The sequence below is a fragment of the Eutrigla gurnardus genome (assembly GCF_963514095.1).
Source record: "Eutrigla gurnardus genome assembly, chromosome: 10".
NCBI classification, from domain to species: domain Eukaryota; kingdom Metazoa; phylum Chordata; class Actinopteri; order Perciformes; family Triglidae; genus Eutrigla; species Eutrigla gurnardus.
The window spans coordinates 4,842,928-4,867,384 of record NC_139924.1 but is presented as its reverse complement, the minus strand read 5'-3'; the positions used below and the strand labels follow the sequence as shown (position 1 = coordinate 4,867,384).

Genomic DNA, 24,457 nt, shown 5'->3' with positions numbered 1-24,457 from the left:
CCGCTACTAAACCCTCGCTGTGTAGCTGATGGGGAAAATTAAATTAACAGCAAATTGTTCACACAACTTTAAAATATTCATAATCTGCAGCTGAGCAGTCATTGTTTTCGTACACCTGCCAACTCTCCCCGAAGCATTAAAAAACTCCAGTAATTACAGACTCACACACTGGCGAACACAAACAACAACACAAACGTGCACAAGGGTCGTCATGGCAGCAGCTGTGCTGGAGTCTGATTGGACGGGTGACACCTCACCTGCACTGCAAATTAGTGGTTGAGGTAACCACAGTAACAAAGGCATTACTATTCCAGTGGCAACGCTCGTATAGTAGACGTGGAACCATGCTGTCAGTTTCATGGTATATTTGTATTGTGAAGAAAACAGCAAACAGCTGAGAAGATCATATATTTCAGACTGATTTCCTCTCTACTGAACAATATTAATAACATGTCATCTGGAGGCAAAGGCAGTAACACAGATGGGAAGAAAGGTCCAGCATAAATGGAGGGTGAGACAGACGTGACGTTAGGGCGGCTAATTTGTGAATTTCCGTGGGTATTATTTGACTCCCTGCCCTCAGGTGGAACACACACACACACACACACACACACACACACACAGAGAGAGACAGAGCACGCGATGTGGAATTAGACCCCCGGTGTGCAGCCGTCCCCACCCTGCCACTGTAATTAAATGTCTCTGTTCTCGCATTCTCAACGTCCTTTTGTTTTTCTTTCATTCTGGACATATTTAGCCCTTATCTTCCCCTCTTCGCCCTCAGTCACGTCCCATTCAGCCGCCGCCACGATCATCTTCATCATCTTCATCATCACCATCTTCTCTCTCTGTCTTTCTTCAAACTCTCCGTACCCAGTGGTGGAAGAAGCATTCTTCTCTTTATTTGAATGTAATAAAACTCCTGCATTCAAAATCATAGATAAGTAAAACCACACAGGATTTATCTGAGGGACTGTGAGATGATTAATGAGGTTGGCACAAATCAAAAAATAAACTTCTGCTGCACAAATCTGTATTCCTTTTTGGACTATTATTGTAATCAAACTACTTATTTCAAACTCCGAACTTTAAACAGAGATCTGCCACACAATTTCACATTCAGAAAATGCTTCTATGTCATTCTAAAGGACAACTGACGTATAACTTCATTTCATTTCCTGTCTAAAAAGTGGATAAACTGATACTAGATGCGTGACGATGAGGCCCACCTGGATATTGCTTCTGTGAAAGAGATCACAAGCCAAACTGGTTGGGAACCACGCATTAAAGGAACCAGCTAGTCAGAGCAGTCACATGTACTTTACTGTCTGTCCTCGTCTGACAATCACATTCCTGCAGAGTTAATTCAGTTACACTAAACCTCTCCTCGACCTCCTGCTGCTATGACTCTCTCAACAGGGTGAGTAAGACGTTGTGCCACACAGACACACAGAACACCTGGGCCCCACGCTGAGATCATCCAACTCTCACTTCCTTCTTCTCCGTCTCCCCTCCGCTTACATCAACTTTACCCTTTTTCTCATTAATCTCAACTCTTTACACCTTCCACCCTCCCTCCCCACATCCCAGACCGACTGCCCTCCAAAACCCCTTCTACCCCCTCCCCTCTCCCCCCTGACTTCCGCAGGAAATTACCTTGTCTGGACACTTCACATCAACGGCTGCACTTTCTGAGAATTCAGTCTGTGTGCATTCAGACTTCTTAAGTCCTGATAAACAAATTGCAGGAATCTTGCAATTAAGGGATTTCTAACCCTACTATAACACGTCTGCTAAAACGGCAGCTTATTATCCAACACAGACAGACAGACAGACAGACAGACAGACAGACAGACAGACAGACAGACAGACCGACAGACCGACAGACCGACAGACCGACAGACCGACAGACCGACAGACAGTGGAGATGGAGAGGCATCGCGGGACAGAGATAACTTCATTACTGAGGACTCTCTGGTCAGAATATGTTTCGCAAAGTGACGGCTCGAAAAATGTTTGTGGTTGCTGCTGTCAAGCTGCAGGCAAAACCGTGGAGAGAAGAGGAGGATTCATGACAGCTCCACTGTATCTGTGGCTGCTCTACGTAATCCACCGGGACGGGATGTGGCTGAACATCACCGGAGGGCAGTGACACCGAGAACAAAGGGTTTGCAATGAGAGAGGGAGAGGGAGAGAGAGAGAGAGAGAGAGAGAGAGAGAGAGAGAGAGAGAGAGAGAGAGAGAGAGAGAGAGAGAGAGAGAGAGAGAGTGGGAGAGAGAGTGGGTGGGAGAGAGAGAGAGAGAGAGAGAGAGATGTCGGAGGTGGAGGATGGAGGGCGGAGGGCGAGGAGATATGACAAGAGGAGAAAGAGATCGATGGGGAAGAAAAGCCAACTATTTGCTGTGATTACATCGGTGCAGCCGTTTAAACGATTGTGTAGTCCACGTTCAATGACACACAATGACAGCCGGAGACTGTAATTTCACTGTGATCATGTAAATAAAGGTTCATTTTGCTTCTTTTCTCTCCTAATAAAGAAACTCCCACACTCAATCCAATTTGCACACAAATGAAATCATTAAAACACGCGTCCCCCGAGACGTTTGCCCCCCAGGGTTATTAACTTATCTCTAAAAAACACCAGCTCCAGATCCAGAAAGAATTAACCTTCTTTATGTGTGTGTGTGTGTGTGTGTGTGTGTGTGTGTGTGTGTGTGTGTGTGTGTGTGTGTGTGTGAGAGAGCAGGTTTGTGTGTACAAGCGATGTGCACAACAGTATCAGCGTACATGCAGGTATGCGAGGCTGCGTAGGAGAGTCAATTAGGGGACAAAAGAGAGGAGAGCACAAACGACGGGAGGAGAACGAGTGAAAGAGAGACTCTGGAGAGAAAGAAAGCTCCAACTATTCTCCTCTCCTTTCGTTTCCCTTCACTGGCTTGCCTCTGTTCGGCTCCCACACAGCAGGAATGCACAGGTTACTCACTTGTGTAACCTGTGTGTGTGTGTGTGTGTGTGTGTGTGTGTGTGTGTGTGTGTGTGTGTGTGTGTGTGTGTGTGTGTGTGTGTGTGTGTGTGTGTGTGCGTGTGTGTGCGTGTGTGTGTGTGTGTGTGTGTGTGTGTGTGTGTGTGAAATGACGGCAAAAAGAATCTCTTCTGATCAGCTTCAGTGATGGAAAGTAATTAAATATATAAGTCACGTCAAGTTAAAAATAATAAAAATGGGGTTATATGTGACTATTTCTTGGTTTTAGGATGTTCCAGATGTTAGCCGTTCAACCAAAGAGGTGATTTACTTCCTACGTGTCCCACTGATGAGAGTATTGCTATGTTTATTTATTAATTTGCAGTAGGATGATAACAAAATGACTGCTAATTCAAACCAAACATTTCCTTCTGCTACAGCTTCACCAGCATTCAACCGGCCAAACACAGTTTTACTTTTATGACGAGGCGGTGACAGAGGGACTCACAGCAGCTTCATCTGAACACATTTGCATGACGGCGGCTCTTTGCATGTTGAGCTCTGTGGCGACAGGAAGCTGCCTTTCCTCACCTCAATGCGAGCGGGAGATAGCTTCCAGCAAGTTGGGGAAAGACACACATTTTCCCAGTTACTCCTTCTGTCTGGTGTTGTTGTTGGTTTAGGTTTTCAGTTATCTGCTGCTTACACGTCTGCCGCCACTCCAACACAATACAAGGGAGAGGAATGTGATTTGTGGTGCTCGGAGCACCAACAAATGACACTTGAAGGAACTTAACAACTATGTGTCTTCTCAGAAACAATGTCATGAGATATTCTACAGACCTACATTCATCTATTACTATTAGATTTCTATGGTAAAACAGTTAAGCGTTTCCAGTAAAAAAAAAATGTCCTCATTTTCCAGAAAAGCTGAAGTGAATCCATTATTGATTGAGTTAAATATGATGGAATTCAGTTTTTGAATCATATTCATTCAGATATTTTTTGATGGTTGACAGACAGAAGACATGCAGGAGACCCTTTCATTTCCTTTTATTACGTTTATTCTATTCGATCTGTGCTATTTTATACCTCCACTACATTACAGTGGGACATATTTTACTGTTACAGATTTTTATAGATTTTATAGAGCTGATGGGAAATGCAGATGATTCTCATTAGACATTAAGTGAAAGATTTAATGTTGGACTAATGTTTGTTACTACAGAGCATTTTTACATTGTGGTATTATTACTTTTACCTAAGTCTGAGTACTAAACGTTGTCCTCACACCTGAAGATGTGACTTAAACATCCGGCCACCTGAGCCTCTTCAAATACCAACTCTAACATTCTAACATTACATTTATCCATAAGAATCAGAGTATTTAGCCTCACGCTCTAAATGCTTTGGATTAGCATTTAGCTCAGCTAGTGATACCAGAAATGTAAGACTCATATGCAAACGAACAAGCTGCATTTAACCAGAATGACAAGAGACAAAACAAAGACCACACGGTCCCAGCCTGGTGGGAGTGTTTCCCAGCAGCAGACAGCCACGGCCCCCGGCAGTGAACCTGACCATGAAAGAGTTTTAACACTTGACATGAGGATTATAAACGGTGGGGACTTCACTCCATTCATTTCACCGTAACAGTATTTCTATAGCACCTATCATATTGTCATTTGTCACGGGTGGATTTAACAAAAGGGGGACGGTTTAACCAGAGCTTGATGAACTACTTCTGAGCCATAAAAGGTCAGGAAACATCAGATCCTGTTCCCACTTGGATGCTTTTGTCAGATTCATTAGAAACAAACTGAGGCTGTTTTTTTCTTCTGAAAGAAACAAACTTGCACTTATGAAGACTTTGAACTTTTCCCGCCTCAGTGGAGACGAGGGTCAAACTGAAGCCGCGTCCCTCAAACCATCTGTAAGGTTGTCCAATCTGAACACAGCAGCAGAGACATGGTATGACATCCTCTGTCAATCTCCCTTTACATGTGAAGTCATGTGATGAGGATGAGGCACTTTTTTCCAAAACGAGACAACATTCAGTAGCAATAGTGTTGCTTCGATGAATGTGCAGCACATGACATTTCTGTAAAAATGCTTCTCTCATATATGGGTGCTCAGTGAGCTATGGAGCTAAACGTGGGAGGTGGTTAGCTTAGCTTAGCATAAAGTCTGCTAGCAGGAGGGAACGTCCAGCCTGGATCGAATGTTTAAATCTCCTGCCAACATTTATCAAGCTTATTCAACACACTGTATTGCAGCGATTAGTAAATATGATCATTTATAGTTTTTGCGATTGAATTACATCGTGATGAAATCAAATCTCAAAAATGTGTTTGGTATCTCAAGACTGTTAGAGAAACTAGAGATAGAGAAAGATGAAAAACAACAACAGTTTGTGATAACAAAAGAAAGTGAGACGTCAGTCGCCAAGACAATCACAGCAGACTTACAGCAGCCTAACAGGGATGAAGCCCCCTGCAATCTGGATAACAGTATCAGCAAAACAAACACAACGCAACAAATTACAACTTTACTCACATTCATAAGCAAACAGACACACACACACACACACACACACACACACACACACACACACACACACACACACACACCCGACCGCACACATTTCTCTAAAGAGATTAGTGGGAGAAAGGGAGAGAGAAGAAGTGAGGGAGGGCAGGGGACCGAAAGAGCTCACCTTTCCTCATAATGATACGCTCACCTGTTCATCCCCTCACCTGGGGCAGGGGGATCACTCTCCCTCCCTCCTCTCTCCTCCCTCCCCCCTCCCCCTCTCTCCCTCCCCCTCCTCTCCCTCCTCCCTCCCTGATAAAGCAAGTCTTTCAGCCTCAAATGCACCACAGTGCTCTCTCTCTCTCTCTCTCTCTCTCTCTCTCTCTCTCGCTCTCTCTCGCTCTCTCTCTCCCTCCCTGAAACTGATCCAGGTAGACTTTCTGATGGAGAACTTTCTCACACTCCTATAGCTGCCAATCACACACCTCGCCTCAACATCCAGGAGAAACAGTGTGACACACACACACACACACACACACACACACACACACACACCCACACCCACACCCACACACACACACACACACACACACACACACACACACACACACACACACACACACACACACACACACACACACACACACACACACACACACACACAGCATGCATCCAGTGCACACACTGAAGCGCACACAAAAGCAAAGTGTACACAGATAAGGGAAGATAATTGGCTCTGGGACAGAGAGTCTCACAGGTAAATGGGCTGATACTAATCAAGAAGAAGAAACCTAAGCCAAGTGTGTGTTACATTCTTGTGTGTGTGTGTGTGTGTGTGTGGGGGGGGGGGGGGGGGTGCTCTTGTGTGTGATCAGGTCAGCGTGGATACATTAGGAGTGTGTGTGTTTGTGTGTCACGCTGCAGCTTCGCCAGGGTTTTGTGGCGTATTAAAGAAACACTACTAGAACACAAATATGAATGGAATTAGAGCCCGCGGGCCTTTTGTTGCCATTAATGTTATACTTTCATTATGAGAATGAAGTCAGCCATGCTGAGAGCGATCAGAGGCTAAAAGAAAGCAAAGAAGGAAAATGCTGCAGGACGAAAAAGAAAAGAAGCAACGAAAACCTCTGAAATCCATAAAAGAAACATTGTGGCTTCATGCCCTCGCCAAGTCACATTAAAGGGATTCTCTCTAGTTTTATTGATAAACAAGTATTAATTGCTGAAAGGAGGAGTCCAGTAAAGAAGCAGCTGGTGATGGAGGGATGGACGAATGGATTTTTACAGTATTGGTGTCGCTCAATACTGCTTCTCACTTTTGTAGGATTTCAGGGCTCAAAGAACAATGAAACCATCTAATATTGATATCATGGCTGCACCGATCAATAGCCAAAAAACCCCAAAGAGGTTCAGTTTAGTATTAAAAAAACAAAGAAAAATACCAAATATTCATATCTTTCAGCTTCTTCCAGCATAATAACTAAAATTAGAGCGAGAGGGAGGACTGGAGGAGGGAGGAGGTGGATTGAAAGATTGATTTCTCTTTCTCGGCCCTCACTCGCCTACTGTTGTGTGTTAACGGCAGATTAATTAGTCTGCTGTTTAATGGGATTCGATGCGTCCCGAAGGAAGCAGCGAAAAGACCAAATGTTTTTACCTTGAATGCAGAAGTTCAGGAGGGACAAAGAGCGAACCGCGACAGCCCACAGCAAATAACAAACCAAGTGAGATTCTCTCACATTAAGGAGCCATTTAAATGATCTATTAGTGTAGTCGTATAGTTGTTTTAACTATTGTAAATCCAGAAAAAATATTTAGCTGAGGAGGTAAAGCATCTCAACTTATCAAGTTAGTAAGTTTATGTTCCTAAAAGAAAGAAATGTATCGCCTCACTGTGATCAAAGTTTTCTTTTTCCTCCTCAAATTGTTTAATTTGGATGATTTGAGGAGATCTGAAGAGGTGTCACGTTGATGCTAACAGGCCCTTATTTTTAACCATGTCCACCAGTCTAGCGTGTTAGCGTGGTGACTTTTGCTAATTAACACGTAATAAAACATACAGCTGAGGCTGTTGGGAATGTGATTAGTTTTGCGTATATTTTTAAATCTTTTTTTCCCGTTTTTAATTTGAGCCCCTGGTTATGTACTACTGGTCCAAACAACAGCCGGGCTCATTGAATGAAATGTTTTATTGTTTATTGTGGTGTTTCTGTTGGCTCCGCCTTTCTCTAATTTCATCCACAATGTTGACACTTTATTAACACTACGAAACAAAGCGAATCACTACGAGACTCGGAGAAGCAGTCTGAACTCTGAGCATCATTGTTATTCCACTCTGGCTTCGGTTTGAGTATATTGTACTTCAAGCTTAGCCTGTTCCCTTGGTAACCATATTGAAAACCAGCACTGCCCCTGTACTTACCGGCCACGTGTATTTGAAGGGAATGACAATGTGTCCATTAGTCCCATCCTCTCCTCCTCCTGCTCCTCCTCCTCCTCCATCGTGTCCTCGGTGGTGGATCGACTGGGAGTTTCCACCCAGGATCCCCGTGCTGCCCGACCCGAAGGTGCAGGCTCCAGTTGGTACGACCCGGGCCTGGTACTCCTTGAGGCAGACTTGGAAGAAAGTGTCACATTGGTCCCTGGCAGAGCAGCGCTGCCCGCCGCTGGCCCTGAGGTCGCAGCAGTCTCCGGTCTGCAGAAGTCCAAGGGGGTTCTGGAAGTACTGGATCTGGAGCTCGAACATCCCGACTGCACACACAGCCTGAGTCCAGAGAGGAGAGGAGCAGAGAGGAGCAGAGAGGAGCAGAGAGGAGAGAGGAGAGAGTTACATGTCTGTTAATATACAAACATTAAAAGAAAAGCAGTTCCACTGTAGTGAGAATTTAAGGTTGTGCACTTTACACGCTTTTAAATATCTTTCTCCCTGTACAAAACAAAATATGATGCGTGCTTACAGCTAGTACCAACCAATAATATCATTTCATCCATCAATCAATCAATCAATCTGCAGCTTCGGCTCTGTGCAGAGCGAGAGAAGGTCGTGAGATGATCGTTTTAACGAGCAAATCAAATTCCTCCCAACGCCTCCTCATCCCGTCTCACTGTGAAGTTTGTCACGGTAGCTTTCCCCTTGTTTCCACTAGCTAAGCTAAGCTACATATTTTATATTTACTGTCTGGGCATGAGAGTGGTATCAGTATTTCAATCTTAACTCTCCACAAGAAAGCACTCAGAATGTCGAGCCATTCTTCAAACGTTTGGTGTTTTATGAAATGTCCAGGCTGGTTTTTGCTGTTGTTGCCAGATACAACAAAAAGAAGCACTGCTCATCAGAAATAATAACGACGACCACTGTAAGGACATGCAAACCTTCTGCTGCAGTGGTCTCTTGCCAGAGAAGGGAACTAAATCCAATTTTTGGCCACAAAACTTCAACTGATGGTTTGGCGACTTTTGTGCAGAGCCATCCGTTTTTCTCACAATGAACGTTACTTTGAAAGAACACAAAACAAATCAGCAACGTGACCGATGGACGGGACCGACAACTGGAACCTGAGGGAAGAATCCTTTCACACCCAACTTCTTCACATCTAGACAACATAACAGGGATTCCTCCTGATGAGACAAGTGTGAGGGATTTCTGGAGAGGACTGACTTCCATGTTAACTGCCAATGTGCCGTCTCACTACTTCTGGGAATCTGCAGCAGATGTCTCCTCTGTATTGTCTGTTTATTACATGTAATAAGACAACATCACGTGAGAGAGAGAGCGATTTGATTTTTTGATTCCCACAACTCTGCTTGACCTTAAATGGAGGGAAAATCCAACGTTTCCTGTCCGAATCATGCAGAGACACCGCAGCATAAAACCTGCTTTCTCTCTCCACTTCCTCGTCTTTCTTTACTCCACCTTTGTGTCACCACTCCCTTCTTATTTCTCACTCTTTCTTCCCAGGGGACACTGAAGGGACTCCTCCTCCTCCTCCTCCTCCTCCTCCTCCCTTCTCTATCTCTCTGTCTGGGAACGAGCTGTAACGCTCCTGTCATTTCTCTTTCTGTGGTTATCATGTCTTCTCTGCATTGTTACTGTGCTCCTTTTCATCTGCCTCCCTTTCTTTTCACTGTGTCCCCTCCCTGTTTAAAGATGGGTGGAGGGGACACACACACACACACACACACACACACACACACACACACACACACACACACACACACACACACACACACACACACACCCACACACACACACGCACACACACACACTAGATTTAACAAGACCCCCTGGGAGTCTCAGAGCACTAGGGTCACGTATGTGTGTGTGTTTGTGTGCACGTGTGTGTGTGTGTGTGTGTGTGCATGTGTGTGTGTGTTCCAGCAACTGCAAACACAAAAAAGAAGCCACTGTTATCTCCGTTTTGCCATGAAGCCTCCGCTGATGAATAAATCTGAATAACTCCCAGCCCGTGACGATCTCTCATTAAGTCCAGGAGTCACAGTCGTGGACACTAACACACACTAATTTACTACAACCAACAAGCTCTCACGTGTCTGCTGCCCGACACTCAGCCAGAATCTCAGTCGCCCCATTGTGTTCGGTTGGCATGCCCCTCTCCTGCCCCCGTCCCCGAGCTGAGAGGGGTGGAGGTGGGAGGGGTCAGGGGGTGGACGGTGGGGGGGGGGGGGGGGGGGGGGTCTACATCAAAAGGCTTGTGGAGATACAGTGGCGCTCATCACTCTACATCCTCCTTTCTTCCTCTCCTCCTCTAGCTGCCCGAGCCATTCCCTGCATACCAGCGTTTCAGCGCCCAGTTTAACCACAGAGAGGGAGACAGGGAGGGGGAGACAGGGAGGGGGAGACAGTGAGAGGGGGAGACAGAGAGGGAGACACAGAGGGAGACACAGAGGGAGACAGAGAGAGGGAGACAGAGGGAGGGAGACACAGAGGGGGAGACAGGGAGGGGGAGACAGTGAGAGGGGGAGACAGAGAGGGAGACACAGAGGGAGACACAGAGGGAGACAGAGGGAGGGAGACAGAGGGAGGGAGACACAGAGAGGGAGACAGGGAGGGGGAGACAGAGAGGGGGAGACACAGAGAGGGAGACAGAGAGAGGGAGACAGAGAGAGGGAGACAGAGGGAGGGAGACAGAGAGAGGGAGACACAGAGAGAGAGACAGAGAGACAGAGAGGAGACAAGCTTTGTTTTATCTGACAGTAAACTGAATATCTTTGGATTTATATTTATTTATTAAATATTATAATTATTTATTCTTCAGAAGAAAAGATATTTTAGTTATTTTGTGTCAGGGTTTCTGACATTTTATAGCCCAAATAATATGAAGTACATCAAGTATTAATCAGGTTCATTGATAACAGATATACTGAGGTGTGAGTTGCACCACTGAGTTCAGTCAGTATTTGTCCTCTATCTGCAGGGCTCTGTTGACCTCTGGTTGGAAGAACAGGTTTCTTCAGTATTGTAATCATTTTAAGGTGATGTCAAATACACGCTCTGTTTGATGTGAAACAGTTCCTGCTTCTGATGCATTTGAGAGTCTGATGGACAAACTGAAACCCTCATTGTCACATCCCCGTAACCACCACATGCTGGACAGCTTCACTCACGCGTGAGTAAATCCTCATGAACATGATCTCCGGTCTTCTGCATTAATAAACAGTCACCGGCGGCGGCGGCGGATCCCGGTGTGCGTTCCTCGCTGCAGTGCAGTCGGAGAATGGAGGGAGTGGAGTGTGTTGTTGCTCAGCTGTGAGGAGGCTGCAGAGCTGCCCCGACGCTCAACATTCACACGCCCCGGAGTTTATTCGGCTGTGGCCCCGGGCTCACACACACCCAAGACAGATGCTGGATGTGAGCTCAGTGTTGAGAAAAAACATGTGCATGTGCACGTGCACGTGCACACACACACACACACACACACACACACACACACACACACACACACACAGACACACACAGACACACACACACACTTTGAAGCACCTCTGGGCCTGTTCTTGCTACTGTTGGGTCCTGTCACACATCATAGGCATCCTGATCAGGCCAGCTGCTTGACAGCTCGTAGGACAGAAAATCCAATGTTTTCCATCCAGCCAAAAGTATTTCCATAATGTCATAAACTAAAAGATCATGCTTGTCAGAGTCGGTTCTATGCAGTGACCGGGCAGTTTTCTACAAAGCAAATTAACAAATAGAAGGAAGCCAGCAACCGTGTGATATAAAGATAAAGGAAATAGGAAATAGTCCGAAAGTGGATTACTGTTATTAAGGTTGTATGTATCCTCCTCACTGGATCGATCACAGTCCAACAAAGAGAATGTTCATGTAATTGAATGTTAGATTCTTGGTTACAACCAGTGGAGTAATAAACACTGACTTCTTCACCATGATATTCTTATGTCAGCATATATCTTTGCTGTGATATTTGCAGCCCATGCTTCTAAAACTGGATTCGAGTCTTTCTAGTCGTGCTGGGATAATAGACAGCAGCGGGCTGAAACAACAGGTGGGCACAGCGCCATGTAGGAGCAGCATGAGGACAGCATGAAGACGGAAGGGACCGTGTGTGTGTGTGTGTGTGTGTGTGTGTGTGTGTGTGTGTGTGTGTGTGTGTGTGTGTGCGTGCGTGACTCCATTCTTGACTCTTTTCACACAGCGTGATATGAAATTTAGGCTGAACCACAGTTAACAGTCGGACTCCGGGGATTTCACTATGTCGCCCGGAACGGTATGCTACTTAATCGGTGGCTTACCTGCGGTTGTATTGTGAGTGCGACGAGAAAAATCACGGTCCGCTGCAGGTGGAGGTGTCCCCGGTGTCGGTCACCGCTCATGTCTGGCTTCCCGGTGATCTTTCCGCTCCCGTTCCTGGGCTCGAGCAGAGTAACCCGGTGCGCTCTTGTGCTCTCCATCCCTGCGTCAGGGGATTGGGGGACCGTGTTGTGCGCTTTGGCGGTGTCCCCCTCCTCCTGCTCCCTCCCAGAGTCCGTCCGCCCAGCTCTCCTCCTCTCCGGTCTTAAACCCTGAAACTCCGGCAGAGCCACTTCATGGCGTCCAGGTCAGAGAAAGCGCCTCCGTCTCCCCGCGTCGATTGATCCCCGTCCCACAGACCACCGACGCACAGCTGATCACCCGCTCGCCGCTGTGTCCAAGATTGTGGATCTCCACTGGGAATGACACATGCACATAAACACCCCCCTCCCTCCCTCCCCTTGCGCCGTATTCCTCCCACCACCTGCGTTAAGAGGCTTTAAAGGTCCAATCTGCCGGCTCACTTGACGTGAACTCTCATCCGAATTAGCCCACACTCTCTCTTCTTCATCTGTCTCTCTTCAAGCCCGATTCACGCTCAGAACAACACTCCTACTAGATGCCTACTTCCCGATGAGCGAAGTTGCGTCTCTCCGGCGGAATTGCGCTCTTCTCATCCAAGCGGCTCGTTGGTCATTTGTTAATATACGATACGAAGCCCGGCGGCGACGGAGTCGGTGTGGGAAACAATGAGAGGGAGGGAGAGAGGGAGCATGGAGGGTGTGTCCTGAGGCAGGGAATATCCGTCTTTCAGCTCTTGTCCGGATGGTTGCCAGCGCGCACCAATGCGCTCATCCCCTCCCCTCTCTTTCTATAGGCTATATATGTACACACTCTGCGGACCAACCCCAAAACTTTTTTTCTCGAAGAAGGCTATGTCACATTTACACACGGGCTTATCCTGAATGCGTTTCAGTTCTCTTTCTTGTGGGTTTCTATTTCCTCTACCTTTTGGAGCAGCTCGCTGGTTCCTCTCCTCCGGTTTCAGGTGTCGGCTGTCCCCGGGGTTTGAAGCTGAAGCCCCCCTGGTAATTAAAATGCCGCTCTGCTACGCATGACATCAAAGTTACAAGCAGATATGTCGACCAAAAGGCAGAAAACAAACACAACCTGGCAACTTCTCCTAAGAGTTTCTCCTAAAGACGATTGCGCGCATCCATGGCACATTTGGTACAGCTGGGTGTTTACGCACTTATCACCACCTGCGCACTGGACCACATGTATGGTTAGACCGCTGATAATGACGCGCATACATAGAGAAGAGAATTGTGGGGGCGTATCATGCAGCTTTTGAATGTTGGCACCGGTCACATGACATATTTTCCACATCTAACTTCCAGAGGTCGTCTTGTTGGATCCAGGAACCCCAGACAATGTACCTTCTTCATCGGGAGAAATCTAATGAGATTCAGCCTTCTTCCTCCTCCACGGGCTTGTTGCTCAAGAGCTTCCCTGACAACCGCTGGTGTTTCAGCTGCCTGGCACTCTGCGGTGACCCCCGCAGCAGAACAGAGGGCTCTTAAGGAGCAGAGGGTTGATTTGCATTGCGGAGCAGTGACCTCCAAACATGAGCTGAATTCTAAAGGGACCATCCGGAAACACGCAGACATCCTCGGGGGTTGGTGTGTGAGGTTCACCTGAGGGAGAGACACCAGGAACCTGCAACCTTCCTCCCGCGCGGCTCTTCAGTTGCGCATTTGGCGCCATCTAACGGTCACATGGTTCATTTCTGGGCAGACTTTTAAGATACACGTCTCATTGATATTTAAATATACTAAACAAAATATCATGTAATTAAAAGTTGATGACGAGGCTGGCTTCTGTTTCTGCTCTAACAACATTAAAGAACTTGTTTTAAGTTGAACTCTTTCACAGACCGTTTCAGACGTTTGTTGTGAAATATTCAATATTCTACTGCACCATTCTGTACACATCTATACACACAATTTCAGATTTGATATCCCCTATTAAATTGAAAATGCATGTCAGAGTGAGGGTTTGATGGGTTAATCCACACAGCAGGAGTTTGTATGGCTGGCCTGCAGGGTTTGAAGGATTAATGACTCGGAAACGAAAAAGCAAACAGTAGCCGCCCGTTTTCTGGCCACCTTAAATGTCAAAGGGCGCTCTGGATGCAGATGTGCAACGTCACGAGCTGATTCTGATCTCGCGCACATCATAACTCCCACGTACAACCAGCGGATAAGCAGAAGTCCCCGCAACTGAGAGATCACTGTGTTGGTGAATGAGGAAGGCACTAGGCGTGTTGCCAAGAGCACGCGAGACACACACATTCACGCGCGCGCACAAACGCACGCGGCGCCCTGGTGGCTAGGGTCAGCGCTTTCTCAAGGCAAAATAAGGGAGTGTGGAAAGGCTTGGGAAACGACACAAGAATGCGCGCTTCTGTGTACTACGGAGCTGACCTGAAGACAATTACTCCGGCCGCGTGACATCACAACAGGAGGCCCTGTGTGCGCGGACACAGTTGATACTAGCGAGTCTAAATTAAGCCTTTCAGGCCTCATTGGCACATCGCTCATGAATCCAGGCTTTGAGAGGAGGTGGTGGTCCTTATTGGCCTGTAATGACTAGTGTGTGAAGGCCTTTGAGGGTGTGCAGCAACACTCTGGGCAGGCATTCACTAATTGGCAAACTTGAGACAATAATATCCGTTTGCATTCATTGGTTATCACATTAGATTACTCACAGGCAGTCTATAAAAGGAGGCCTCCAACATGACCATCAGTCACTTGTACTCTGAGAAGTGAAATGTACTGCTAGTTCACTTTTCAGTTCAGATATAGGAAGTGCATTGTTTTTATGTTTGGTATTTACTGGGGTAAATGTACATGCAAGGTGACCTTCAGTGTCCGGAAAGACACCCATAAATATTATTATTATGTTGTGTGGATTTAAATAACGCAGTTTTATAGGGAAACATCTTAGATTAGTTCCACCCCAGCTGATTGCATGTAGGTGCTTCAGCAAATAGTATCAGTGATACAACATTGGCCAGTCTGCTTTACATGCTCAACTCCCTGAAAGAGGAAACGACTCTGTAGTACTCATGTTGTAGTAGTATTTCTAGCCACTTCAGCACTAATGCTCCAGCGGTGCTCCCGGGGCTGAATGAATGTATCCATAATCTAATTATTATCATTTGGCATAATTCAGTGCCAGTTGAATTCTTTAGTTAAAAAAAAAAAAAAAAATCAATCGACTCTGAAAAAGGACAAGGAAAAAAGGTCAAGCATGAGCAGGCAGTAAATGTAATCTAATTCATGTTTCCATGTAATCCGTCTCAAAAGGCACTCCTGCCAAATAAAAGATACAATTTGTTAGATAAGATCTGTTTGGGCGTGTACCGTGTACTTCAAAGCACAAATCTAATTGACAAGCAGGAATAGGATGATTTGTGTGGAGGCCCACAATGCTTTAAACATAGTTAGAGTTGGACTATAAATACAGGACTAATAGAATTTTTTTTTAGGCCAAAGAATCTAATTTTCTAGAAATTTCGGAGAATCTGGGTCTTCAGCCAAGGAGTTTTGTTGCATCACATCGATGCCCTTCTCTTCCTCCCCTTTGAGCTCCACAGCTGACTAATAAAGACTACAATGTCCCCAAATAATAGCTAAATATTAGTTTCCGATTAGATCTCCTCATTGTTGTTTTTAGGTGGAATACAATCCTAAATACATTTTAAAATTGTTAAAAAGGTCCAAAGTCATCCATATTAACATTGCATTAACAGATTATTGCTAAATATTCAAAGGTTCAAAGTATCGGGCACAAGAAAGAATAAGTTATCATTTGAGTTGCTCTAAAAAGGTTTTCTATTTGAGGAGTTTAGCTCATCTATTCACCCCTCTACCCAACACACCTCAACAGCAGAGACAGAAGAAAGTAGGTTTGCAGCACCATCTGTTGGCTAAGACGAACCCACACTGCAACATAAAGAAGGAAGGCAGAGCAGCGTGTCAGAGAGAAGTCGTTTTAATTATAAAAACAAAAAAGCTCCAGGTACAATGTCTGGTAGACCAGACCCTGGGTGCAATGCTTCATGACAAAACAAACTAAATCTGAAGACAAGACCTATCAAATAAAAAGGGTAAACTAGCAGTACTAACCGGATGAAGAACTCCTCCAGAAATTTACCTGACTGTTGTTTTCAGCCAAGAGTTCTGTCAGTGTCTAACGATAAAACAGCAAGTTCAAGCAAAGAATGTATACTTACATGTAATCCTGTACGAAGGGAGGGGGGGGGGAATACACCGACTGCGCTGATCAGCAATTAATTTCTTATAACTGTTTGTTTGGGTCATTGCTGTACATTTTTTAAAAAGGCCCGTGTGTTCCTTTAACAAAGAGACCAGTCTTGAAAGGTGTTATTTCTTAGCAAATGAGATCTTCATGGCGTTCGCTTGTGTGATCTTAAATCCTTGTAGTGCGTCTCGTGCAGCGCCGGCCTGCACTTCGTTCTCAAACTCCACAAAGGCGATATCGTGGCGACCAGGGACCAGACGCACCTCCTTGAACCCGGGGAACCTGAACACACAACAATAATGTCAGGTCGGGCAGGTAACAAACGGACAAACACATAATCAAACGCAGAGGAAGAGTTGCTACTGACTGGTTGAAGAGCATGGAGAGCATGAGCTCGTTCGTCTCCTCTGGTAGGTTGGTGAGGAAGAGGATGTGATTGGGAGGATTTTCTGCAACCTGCGAGGGTAAAAGACAGTAGGGTGAGAATGGAACCATAGCAGCGACTACATAACAAATAAATTACCACATGCTCTGTCAGAACACACTACCTGTTGGGGCATTTGTCCAGGCATCTGACCAGGCATCATCTGGCCAGGAGGCATGGCACCAGGGGGCATCTGACCAGGCGCCATCCCCGGAGGCGGCATCATGCCGGGAGGGGGCATATAAGGCGGCTGGCCCGGCATGTGCATCATACGGGGAGCCTGGCTCATAGGAGGCATTCCCTGAAGAGTAAAAACAACCACGACAACGTCAAAATCTGTGATGACATTTTCCCCAACATTCCCATATTTGACCAGTCTCACACCATTAATGATCTCAACTCATGTCTGGGGAGCCCGTCTGCTGCATTTAGTGTTAGTTTTAATACATCGCCTTAACTGTTCTCTATCCTCTGCGTCAGCATGAACAACGGGAGACAAAGAAAGGAGGGCAAGGAAATGTTTTGGTGATTTCGGTGAACTCACTTTGGCCTCTTTTACCCTTGGTTTTATCGTTTTGCTTATTTACTCTGTCTTATAACGATGCTCTCACTTTGGTTTCAGGTTTTTTTTGTTCCAAAGCACACTGCAACTCAGTTTTGAAACACATACTTTGGCCATGAGATGGAACAAATGAGACTTTTCCAATAGCTAATTTATCTTTGTTTTCAGTTTCAACTTTGCGGAAGAAAAAAAACAAACATTTTATACTCGGGGCCACACGTGGATACTTGATAGACGGTTACAAATTCTGTTGTCCAATATGTATTCTCCCGACTGATTATCAGTAAAACACATTTTGCCCTACTTACAGGCATAGCAGCTGGTACCCCCGCCACCATGGGGGCAGCAGCCCCTGGTACGCCCTTCTTAGCTCCCCCTGCTTCCGGTCCTTTGATCTTCTTCTTCTCCTTTTTACGGTCTCGCTCCACAAAGGTCCCCTTCATTTTAGCTATGATGTCCGAGTCAATCTTGGCATACTGGATACGCTGGAGGAATAGACAAGTGGGTTAAGACCCCCCATGTATCTCAGACTGTAGTTACATTGAGCAGACGTTGTGTTGATAGTGTTTTGGCATCTTTGATTATCATTCATGTGGTGTAACCTACCATGGGTTTATCGTAGAAAGGAAACCCCTGCATGGACCTCAGAGCGTTGGAGGCGCTGTTAACCTCTTTGAAAATAACAAAGGCCTGGCCCTTCATCTTCAGGTTCCGTGCGACCAAGATGTCCAAAATCTGTCCGAACTGCGAGAAGATGGCGTACAACGACTTTTTCAGCTCTGCAGAAACACAACGATCAGTTTGATTAGAGACTATGCGTTTCCCCGAGGCGACAGCGTTAAAGCTAGAAGGCGAGGGAGGACTTAACGTTACCATCTTTCTTGATTTTCTCGTTCAAGTTGTTGATGTAGATTGTGTGATTGAGCCGTACATCCGGACTGGCCATCTTATAACCTGCAGCTGAGCGGTTAGAGAGAAAACAAATTGAGGTAAGAGCACAACTCCTGATTAGCCGCTAAGCTAACGTTGGCTATCACCCGTCCGGCTTGAATAACGTGCGGGCGAATGTTAGCCTAAAAGCTAACTACTAACAAGCTAACAATCTTCACCGGAGCTATGCGTCTAAATCTAGTCCATCACTTAAGTCTGGAGCCCAGCATTATAAGAAACCCGTCGAAATGAGGAACGCACGTTAAGAAACGGGTTTATAAAAATATCTTAATTACCCAAAAACTGTCTAGTTCGATGTCGAAGGAATCCTCACTTGGAATCGATGAATGAAAACCCCGGCCACCTCAAATCCCGCTTTGTTCTCGCGTTAAGAAACGTGGACTTCTTCTTCTTCTTCTTCTTCTTCTTCTGTGATGTTTTATGGCAGTTTACAAGCAAGGTGTATTACCGCCATCTACTGGACTGAGGTGCAATTCGATGGGTACTTTCCAAAGAAGAATGACTCAAATCAAATAAAAGATAGAAAACCAAATAAACAAACAAATCAAAACAAAACAAAGAATACTAAATCCTGTTTGCTAGCTGTGAGTCTTTGATAAAGGTTATTATATAACTCGTGATAATTCCTGATAGGCTCACCCAACAATGTTTCCAGGGAAAAAACTTTCTTCGCTGCACTCACTGCCCTTTTCAGTTTTTCTCTTTGTCTAGATAGTCTTTCACAATTCAGCAAAACATGTTCCACATCTTCTCTCACTCCACAAAACTTGCATGTTCCAGATGGATGTTTGTTCATGATTAGTAGACTACTGTTAAGACCAGAATGACCTATTCTCATTCAAGAGAACCTCCTCTCTATTGATGTAACTTGTTTTGCTTCTTGACATATTTGGCTGTATTTTGTAAAGATGCCTGCCCTTTTTCTCCTTATCCCACTCAGTCTGCCACATTATATTAACTTTCTGTTTGATGATTACTTTGATTTCTGATTTACTGAGAGGAATGCTTAATAGAACCTCCTCTTCTTTCGTTGCCTCTTTTGCCAAGCGTGTCTGCTTCCTCATTTCCCTCAACACCTTTATGGGCAGGGAACCACACAAATTGGACTGACCTTCCCTGTTGACTGACTGCAAATATGATATTATTAATTTCATTCATAAATCCTGTCGGCATGATTATTCTCCATTTTGAATGGATGTAAGAGATATGACCTGTCACAAAGGGGATTCGACTTGATGTAGCCGCCTGCACTGCGGTCAAGTGAGCCGTCATTCGTTCTTCCGAAGTCAAGCCAGCCGCCCGTATATTTGTAGTGCGCCCGTATTGTGATAATTACGGTAAATTGATTGAAACTGCTCAGAGGAGCTGAGATGAACGACGTTTTCAGAATAAAGTGTTGCACAACCAGGCTCATATACAGGATAAATACGCAAATAAGATTAATTGCATAATAATAGCGTTTCATCTAAGTTAAGTTTAAGTTAAGTTCAGGGGTTTGGGATAATATTTTCTCAATTAGGGTCCTCATAAGAGCCAATCAGCTCGTAGATGAGGCGAGAACCAGGCGTTTCCCATCATGCCCCGGGGCTTGCAGTCGGTTAAGAGCAACCAGAGCAACTGCGGCGCCTGGCTCTAAAAACCGCCTTGATCTCGGGAGATTATCGTTGCCCACGTGTGCATGACGTCAGAGCAAGTCGGGATCAAGTCGGACACAAAACTAACCGGCATGCATTGTGCGGCGATCGCCGGCGACTATTGATCTCCTACAATACACTGTAGTTGTACTCTGACGCACATGCACATTGCGTGCAGTAGAGGGCGGTATGACTCTTTACCGTTAGTGTGTGTGAGCCCAGCCGACACGAAGAAGTCCCGCTGCCAAATATGGTAAAACACCGACACCGTCGCTCGTTAGCTGCGCTAATCGCAACAGCGGGTGTTGATATCTATACATGAAATGTGACTTTTTGTGAGCGATACCCGTTAACAGGATTAACAGGAGACGAGTATTACGCTTCGGTTTCAACCATAACAGCCGTCAACGTTGAGTGAAGATAACGGACTGACTTTTCACCCTGTAGGCAACAGCTAAGTTGTATGAGGTATGAGAGAGTGAAGGCGGGCGGGGAGTTTGTATGTTTATGGACACGTTTTCGATTTCAACAACGTTGTACTATTTGTTCTGGCTTTTCTCGAGAGCTGCGGTTAATTACACCTTTCCGACCATGCACGAAATCCTAAACAAGCTACCACTTCTGTCAGGGTTCATCCAGAAACCAGCTCAGAAAAGATGTCAGTGGAGTGCTCCCTGTCATCACCTCCTCCACCTGCCCCAGGTCCACCACCTCCTCCTGCTATAGGTCTACCGCCACCTCCACCTCCTCCTCCACCTGCCCAAGGTCCACCACCTCCACCTGCCCCAGGTCCACCACCTCCTCCTGCTATAGGTCTACCGCCACCTCCACCACCTCCTCCACCTGCCCCAGGTCCACCACCTCCTCCTGCTATAGGTCTACCGCCACCTCCACCACCTCCTCCACCTGCCCCAGGTCCACCACCTCCTCCTGCTATAGGTCTACCGCCACCTCCACCTCCTCCTCCTCCACCTGCTCCAGGTCTACCACCTCCTTTAGCCTCAACACCACAGAAGAAGCTGTATCAGACTATTGCCAGTAGCAGGAGTCCTGTGGAGGGGAACCACACGGAGGCACGCCTCCTGCTAAATCAGAGGGAGAGCAGGTGAGATTTACTGCACATTCAACCTCAACATTTATTTATTTTGACCTTCAGATAGAAACCAATAACAACAAAATCCATTAATCACATTTTATCAATAATCCAGATGTTCTGTTGACATTGAATACAAATGAATTGAAAAATAAACCTGCAACCATTATTACGATAATCAGTATATCTTATCGAGTCCATTTTTTCAATGACAAATGTTCTTTTGCTCTACTCAGTTGTGAGGTTTTTTTGCTTTTATTCATCTCATCTGATAGTTGATTGTTTTGTATTGACAGGTGTTCCTGATATTTTGTCCACCCCATCTACGTACATACATACTGTCAGCTTCACAAATTAACAAAGAGTTGAATCAACATCTCTCCATGAGACAAAGTTAAAATGAAATATTATAAGCTTTTTTTCCCCAGGAGACGTCTCGAATAGACAAGCAGAGTGAAAATGCCTCACTTGAAAAACGGCTGTTGCAGGGCTGTTGGACGGCATTGTCATGGAATTTGTTTATCTTACATCATGTTTCTGTCTGTCTGTGTGTGTGTGTGTGTGTGTGTGTGTGTGTCTGTGTGTGTGTGTGTGTGTGTGTGTGTGTGTGTGTGTGTGTGTGTGTGTGTGTGTGTGTGTGTGTGTGTGTGTGTGTGTGTGTGTGTGTGTGTGTGTGTCAGTTTTAGAAAGGACCTGCAGTGGATACTGGTGAACACGTATGTTCCCTCCCTCATCCAAGATGGCCCACATTAAGTCAGTAAACTCTGGTGTCACACTCAAATGTACACGCGTGTGCCACCATGTAAATCGTACTTGGACTGGCGGCTGCACGCATCCTAAAGCCACACACAAACACTTAATGTCATTGCTGAGGAAGTTCTGAGTGAAGAAGACACAAAGCCAGGAATTTCTAACATCTGAAAGTACAAAATAAGCCACAGAGGAACAACTAACTTAATCAGACACTTAACATATTCTATTGTGGTTCCTTCCCATGCAAGCTGCTCAGACTAATCCCAGTTACTCTTCTGCCAACAGTTAATATAATATAAAAAACATACGTTTTGCACAATTGTTTGTGCCGTCAATTTCTCAAAAAGAAAATCTAAATTGGCAAAGATCAGAATCGGCAGGTCAGACTATTAAAGCAATCATAGTCGACCTAAGAAATGAATCGTGCCTCCCGAATGTAAAGTTACACCTTGTTTCCTGAGAAAAGAATTCTACAACACAAATAAAACTGCGACCACAAATGTCATGTGCAATGGGGCTATTGTGTAATTAGTGTGGCCTGAATTCCGTTTTAAGTGATTAAATGTGACATTTGCCAGGGTGTGACCGTGTGCTTGTTATTGGTTTACTTTTCAGGTGCGGTCTGGTGGCTTTGTGGATGTCTGCTCACCTTCGACAGCCACAGCTGAGGATTGACATGGAAACTGTTGTTCAGACGGCACTGAGCAGGGGATACACGGCACAGGGTGAAATGTTTTCAGGTAACACAAGTGTGAACTGTTCTGAGTGATGAGTGCAGAGAAAGCGGAGTGAGGAACAAGAGTAAACAGGGGTGTGTAAAATACATACATTGACATCCGGGGGTGTCTTCAGAAGTCCAAATAAGACATCACACTCCCACATCTGGAGTAAATGACCAGGTTTGCAACTAAATGTGTTTTTAAATAGTATTTCAGTCTTTGTTTCACAAGTAACTAAAATGTAATTTCCTCACAGTTTGGTTTCTTTATGTTCTCATTAAATGTTTTTATTTTGTCAGCTGACAACATGGCCCAGCTGGCAGAGGAGGTCTGTGGCTGTAAGGCAGAGCTGCTGTCGGGGGGGTTACGTGGTAATAATGCTGCAGCCATCATCACACACCTGTGGGGGAGACAGCCTGTTCTTATACCGTATCCCAGACTCAAACAAAACGCCATGACGGCTGTTCTGAAGGAAAACTTAATTTTGTGGTTGTTTTTTGTACTGCTACTTATGTCATAAAAGACACGCTTCTGAATACAGGACATAATCCCTTGACAGTATGTCCAGATACGATGAGGACTACAACCATGAGCCATGCCAGCGGAGCGGCCACAGGGCGCACTGGGCGGTCGCTTCAGGTAACTCGTGGCACGCTGACCGGAGGTTCATAGAGGTGGTTCAGAAAAGCAGGCCTTATTGTGAAACTCTAACAAAATGAGCCAAGCTGGTTCATAAAGCTGGTGTGGAGCGTTTTCACTGCAATAAACAAAGTATTATGGGTCAACAGCTAGCTCCGAAAATTCAGTATACTAGAGTAGACAACTTTGACTTATCACATAGAACACCAGCCAGGTAATTTATTTTAGATTTAGACTTCAAGATAATTTGTGATTTTTAGAAAGTATCACTTTGCTCTGTTTGTACATGTGACGTAACTGCCTCCACAAGGTGAAAACAAGGCCTTCACATTGGCTTTCTGCATGGATGTGTGATTCTTAAAATATTATTTTGGGACATTTGAAGTGGAAAAAAGCAACAGTCATGTGTCAAACTTGTTCATTTGCTTTATTTTAATAGCCGTGTGAATGCATATGAAAAGCATGTATTTACTTGATTTAGATCTGACTTCAGATTTGATTTAAAATGTTTGAAAATAAACCTGGTAGAACAGGTAATCTTGCTTTATGAAACACCAGTCACATGATCAACATGCTACACAATGACAACATCTACCGTTTCCAGGTGTCCTCCTGGGTTTGGACCAGGGGAGTGTGAGCGGAGAGGACATCCAGGCTGATCCCTCTCTGCCCTGGCTCCACCTCGCCGTGGGCAGCAGCTGTCCTTGTCCCGCCGGGGACACGGCAGTCAAAGAGGTGCACGTCCTTGCTAAGCAGGGTAAAAGCCTGCGCTACCAGCTGTGGAGTTTGGACGCCGTAGCCCAGAGCAACGAGCAGCTGAGGACGATGGACCCTCAGAGAGTTGATGACGGTACCCAGTATGTGGTTCCTCAGGGAGGGGTGGGAGCTGGGCTGGCTGGACAGGCGGTGTTGCTCCACACAAGGACACAGACGCAGTAATCAAGCTGTGTGGAAAAACCGCAGATGCAGCACTGAGCCTGTCGAGAGGCATCGCAGTAACTCGTGATCGATGTGATCGATGCCAAAGTCGAGCTGTTTTATCTTTGTCTGACTTTTATGCATTTTTGAATGCATCCAAAAAGGCTT

General features: G+C 45.5%; 3 protein-coding genes and 1 long non-coding RNA gene across 6 annotated transcripts in view; 1 reads left to right on the top strand and 3 right to left on the bottom strand.

Moving 5' to 3' along the window:
- LOC311020002 (uncharacterized protein) overlaps positions 1 to 12,707 on the bottom strand; it is a 34,650-nt gene extending 21,943 nt beyond the window's left edge. The window contains exons 1-2 of the mRNA XM_084019717.1: positions 12,270 to 12,707; positions 7,921 to 8,262 (exon numbers count right to left, since the gene is read on the bottom strand). Of these exons, the coding sequence (XP_083875843.1) occupies positions 7,921 to 8,262; positions 12,270 to 12,428 (501 nt within the window). The 5' untranslated portion in view covers positions 12,429 to 12,707. The remainder of the gene's footprint in view (positions 1 to 7,920; positions 8,263 to 12,269) is intronic.
- A 3,609-nt stretch (positions 12,708 to 16,316) lies between these two features.
- snrpa (small nuclear ribonucleoprotein polypeptide A) lies at positions 16,317 to 18,897 on the bottom strand. Of its 2 annotated transcripts, none has more exons than XM_084019736.1 (7): positions 18,847 to 18,897; positions 18,456 to 18,542; positions 18,189 to 18,361; positions 17,891 to 18,067; positions 17,145 to 17,321; positions 16,964 to 17,052; positions 16,317 to 16,878 (listed from the first exon to the last, which is right to left on the bottom strand). In XM_084019736.1, exons 2-7 carry the CDS (start codon positions 18,526 to 18,528, stop codon positions 16,719 to 16,721), a joined length of 849 nt encoding a protein of 282 aa, XP_083875862.1. In that variant the 5' UTR covers positions 18,529 to 18,542; positions 18,847 to 18,897; the 3' UTR covers positions 16,317 to 16,718. The 2 variants fall into 2 exon arrangements, with proteins under 2 accessions (XP_083875862.1, XP_083875861.1); XM_084019735.1 differs by having other exon boundaries at positions 18,809 to 18,888.
- Positions 18,898 to 20,520: 1,623 nt separating this feature from the next.
- Positions 20,521 to 24,420, top strand: actmap (actin maturation protease). 2 transcript variants are annotated; one of them, XM_084019731.1, is made up of 7 exons: positions 20,521 to 20,635; positions 20,796 to 21,272; positions 21,941 to 22,009; positions 22,629 to 22,753; positions 23,032 to 23,161; positions 23,301 to 23,371; positions 23,976 to 24,420. In XM_084019731.1, the coding sequence occupies exons 1-7, from the start codon at positions 20,631 to 20,633 to the stop codon at positions 24,308 to 24,310; spliced, it is 1,212 nt and encodes a 403-aa protein (XP_083875857.1). In that variant the 5' UTR covers positions 20,521 to 20,630; the 3' UTR covers positions 24,311 to 24,420. The 2 variants fall into 2 exon arrangements, with proteins under 2 accessions (XP_083875857.1, XP_083875858.1); XM_084019732.1 differs by having other exon boundaries at positions 20,542 to 20,635; positions 20,807 to 21,272.
- LOC311020014 lies at positions 20,631 to 21,186 on the bottom strand. The gene is made up of 3 exons (XR_014597852.1): positions 21,065 to 21,186; positions 20,942 to 21,031; positions 20,631 to 20,911 (listed from the first exon to the last, which is right to left on the bottom strand). It is a non-coding gene; the product is annotated as an uncharacterized lncRNA (long non-coding RNA).
- Positions 24,421 to 24,457: the final 37 nt, after the last annotated feature.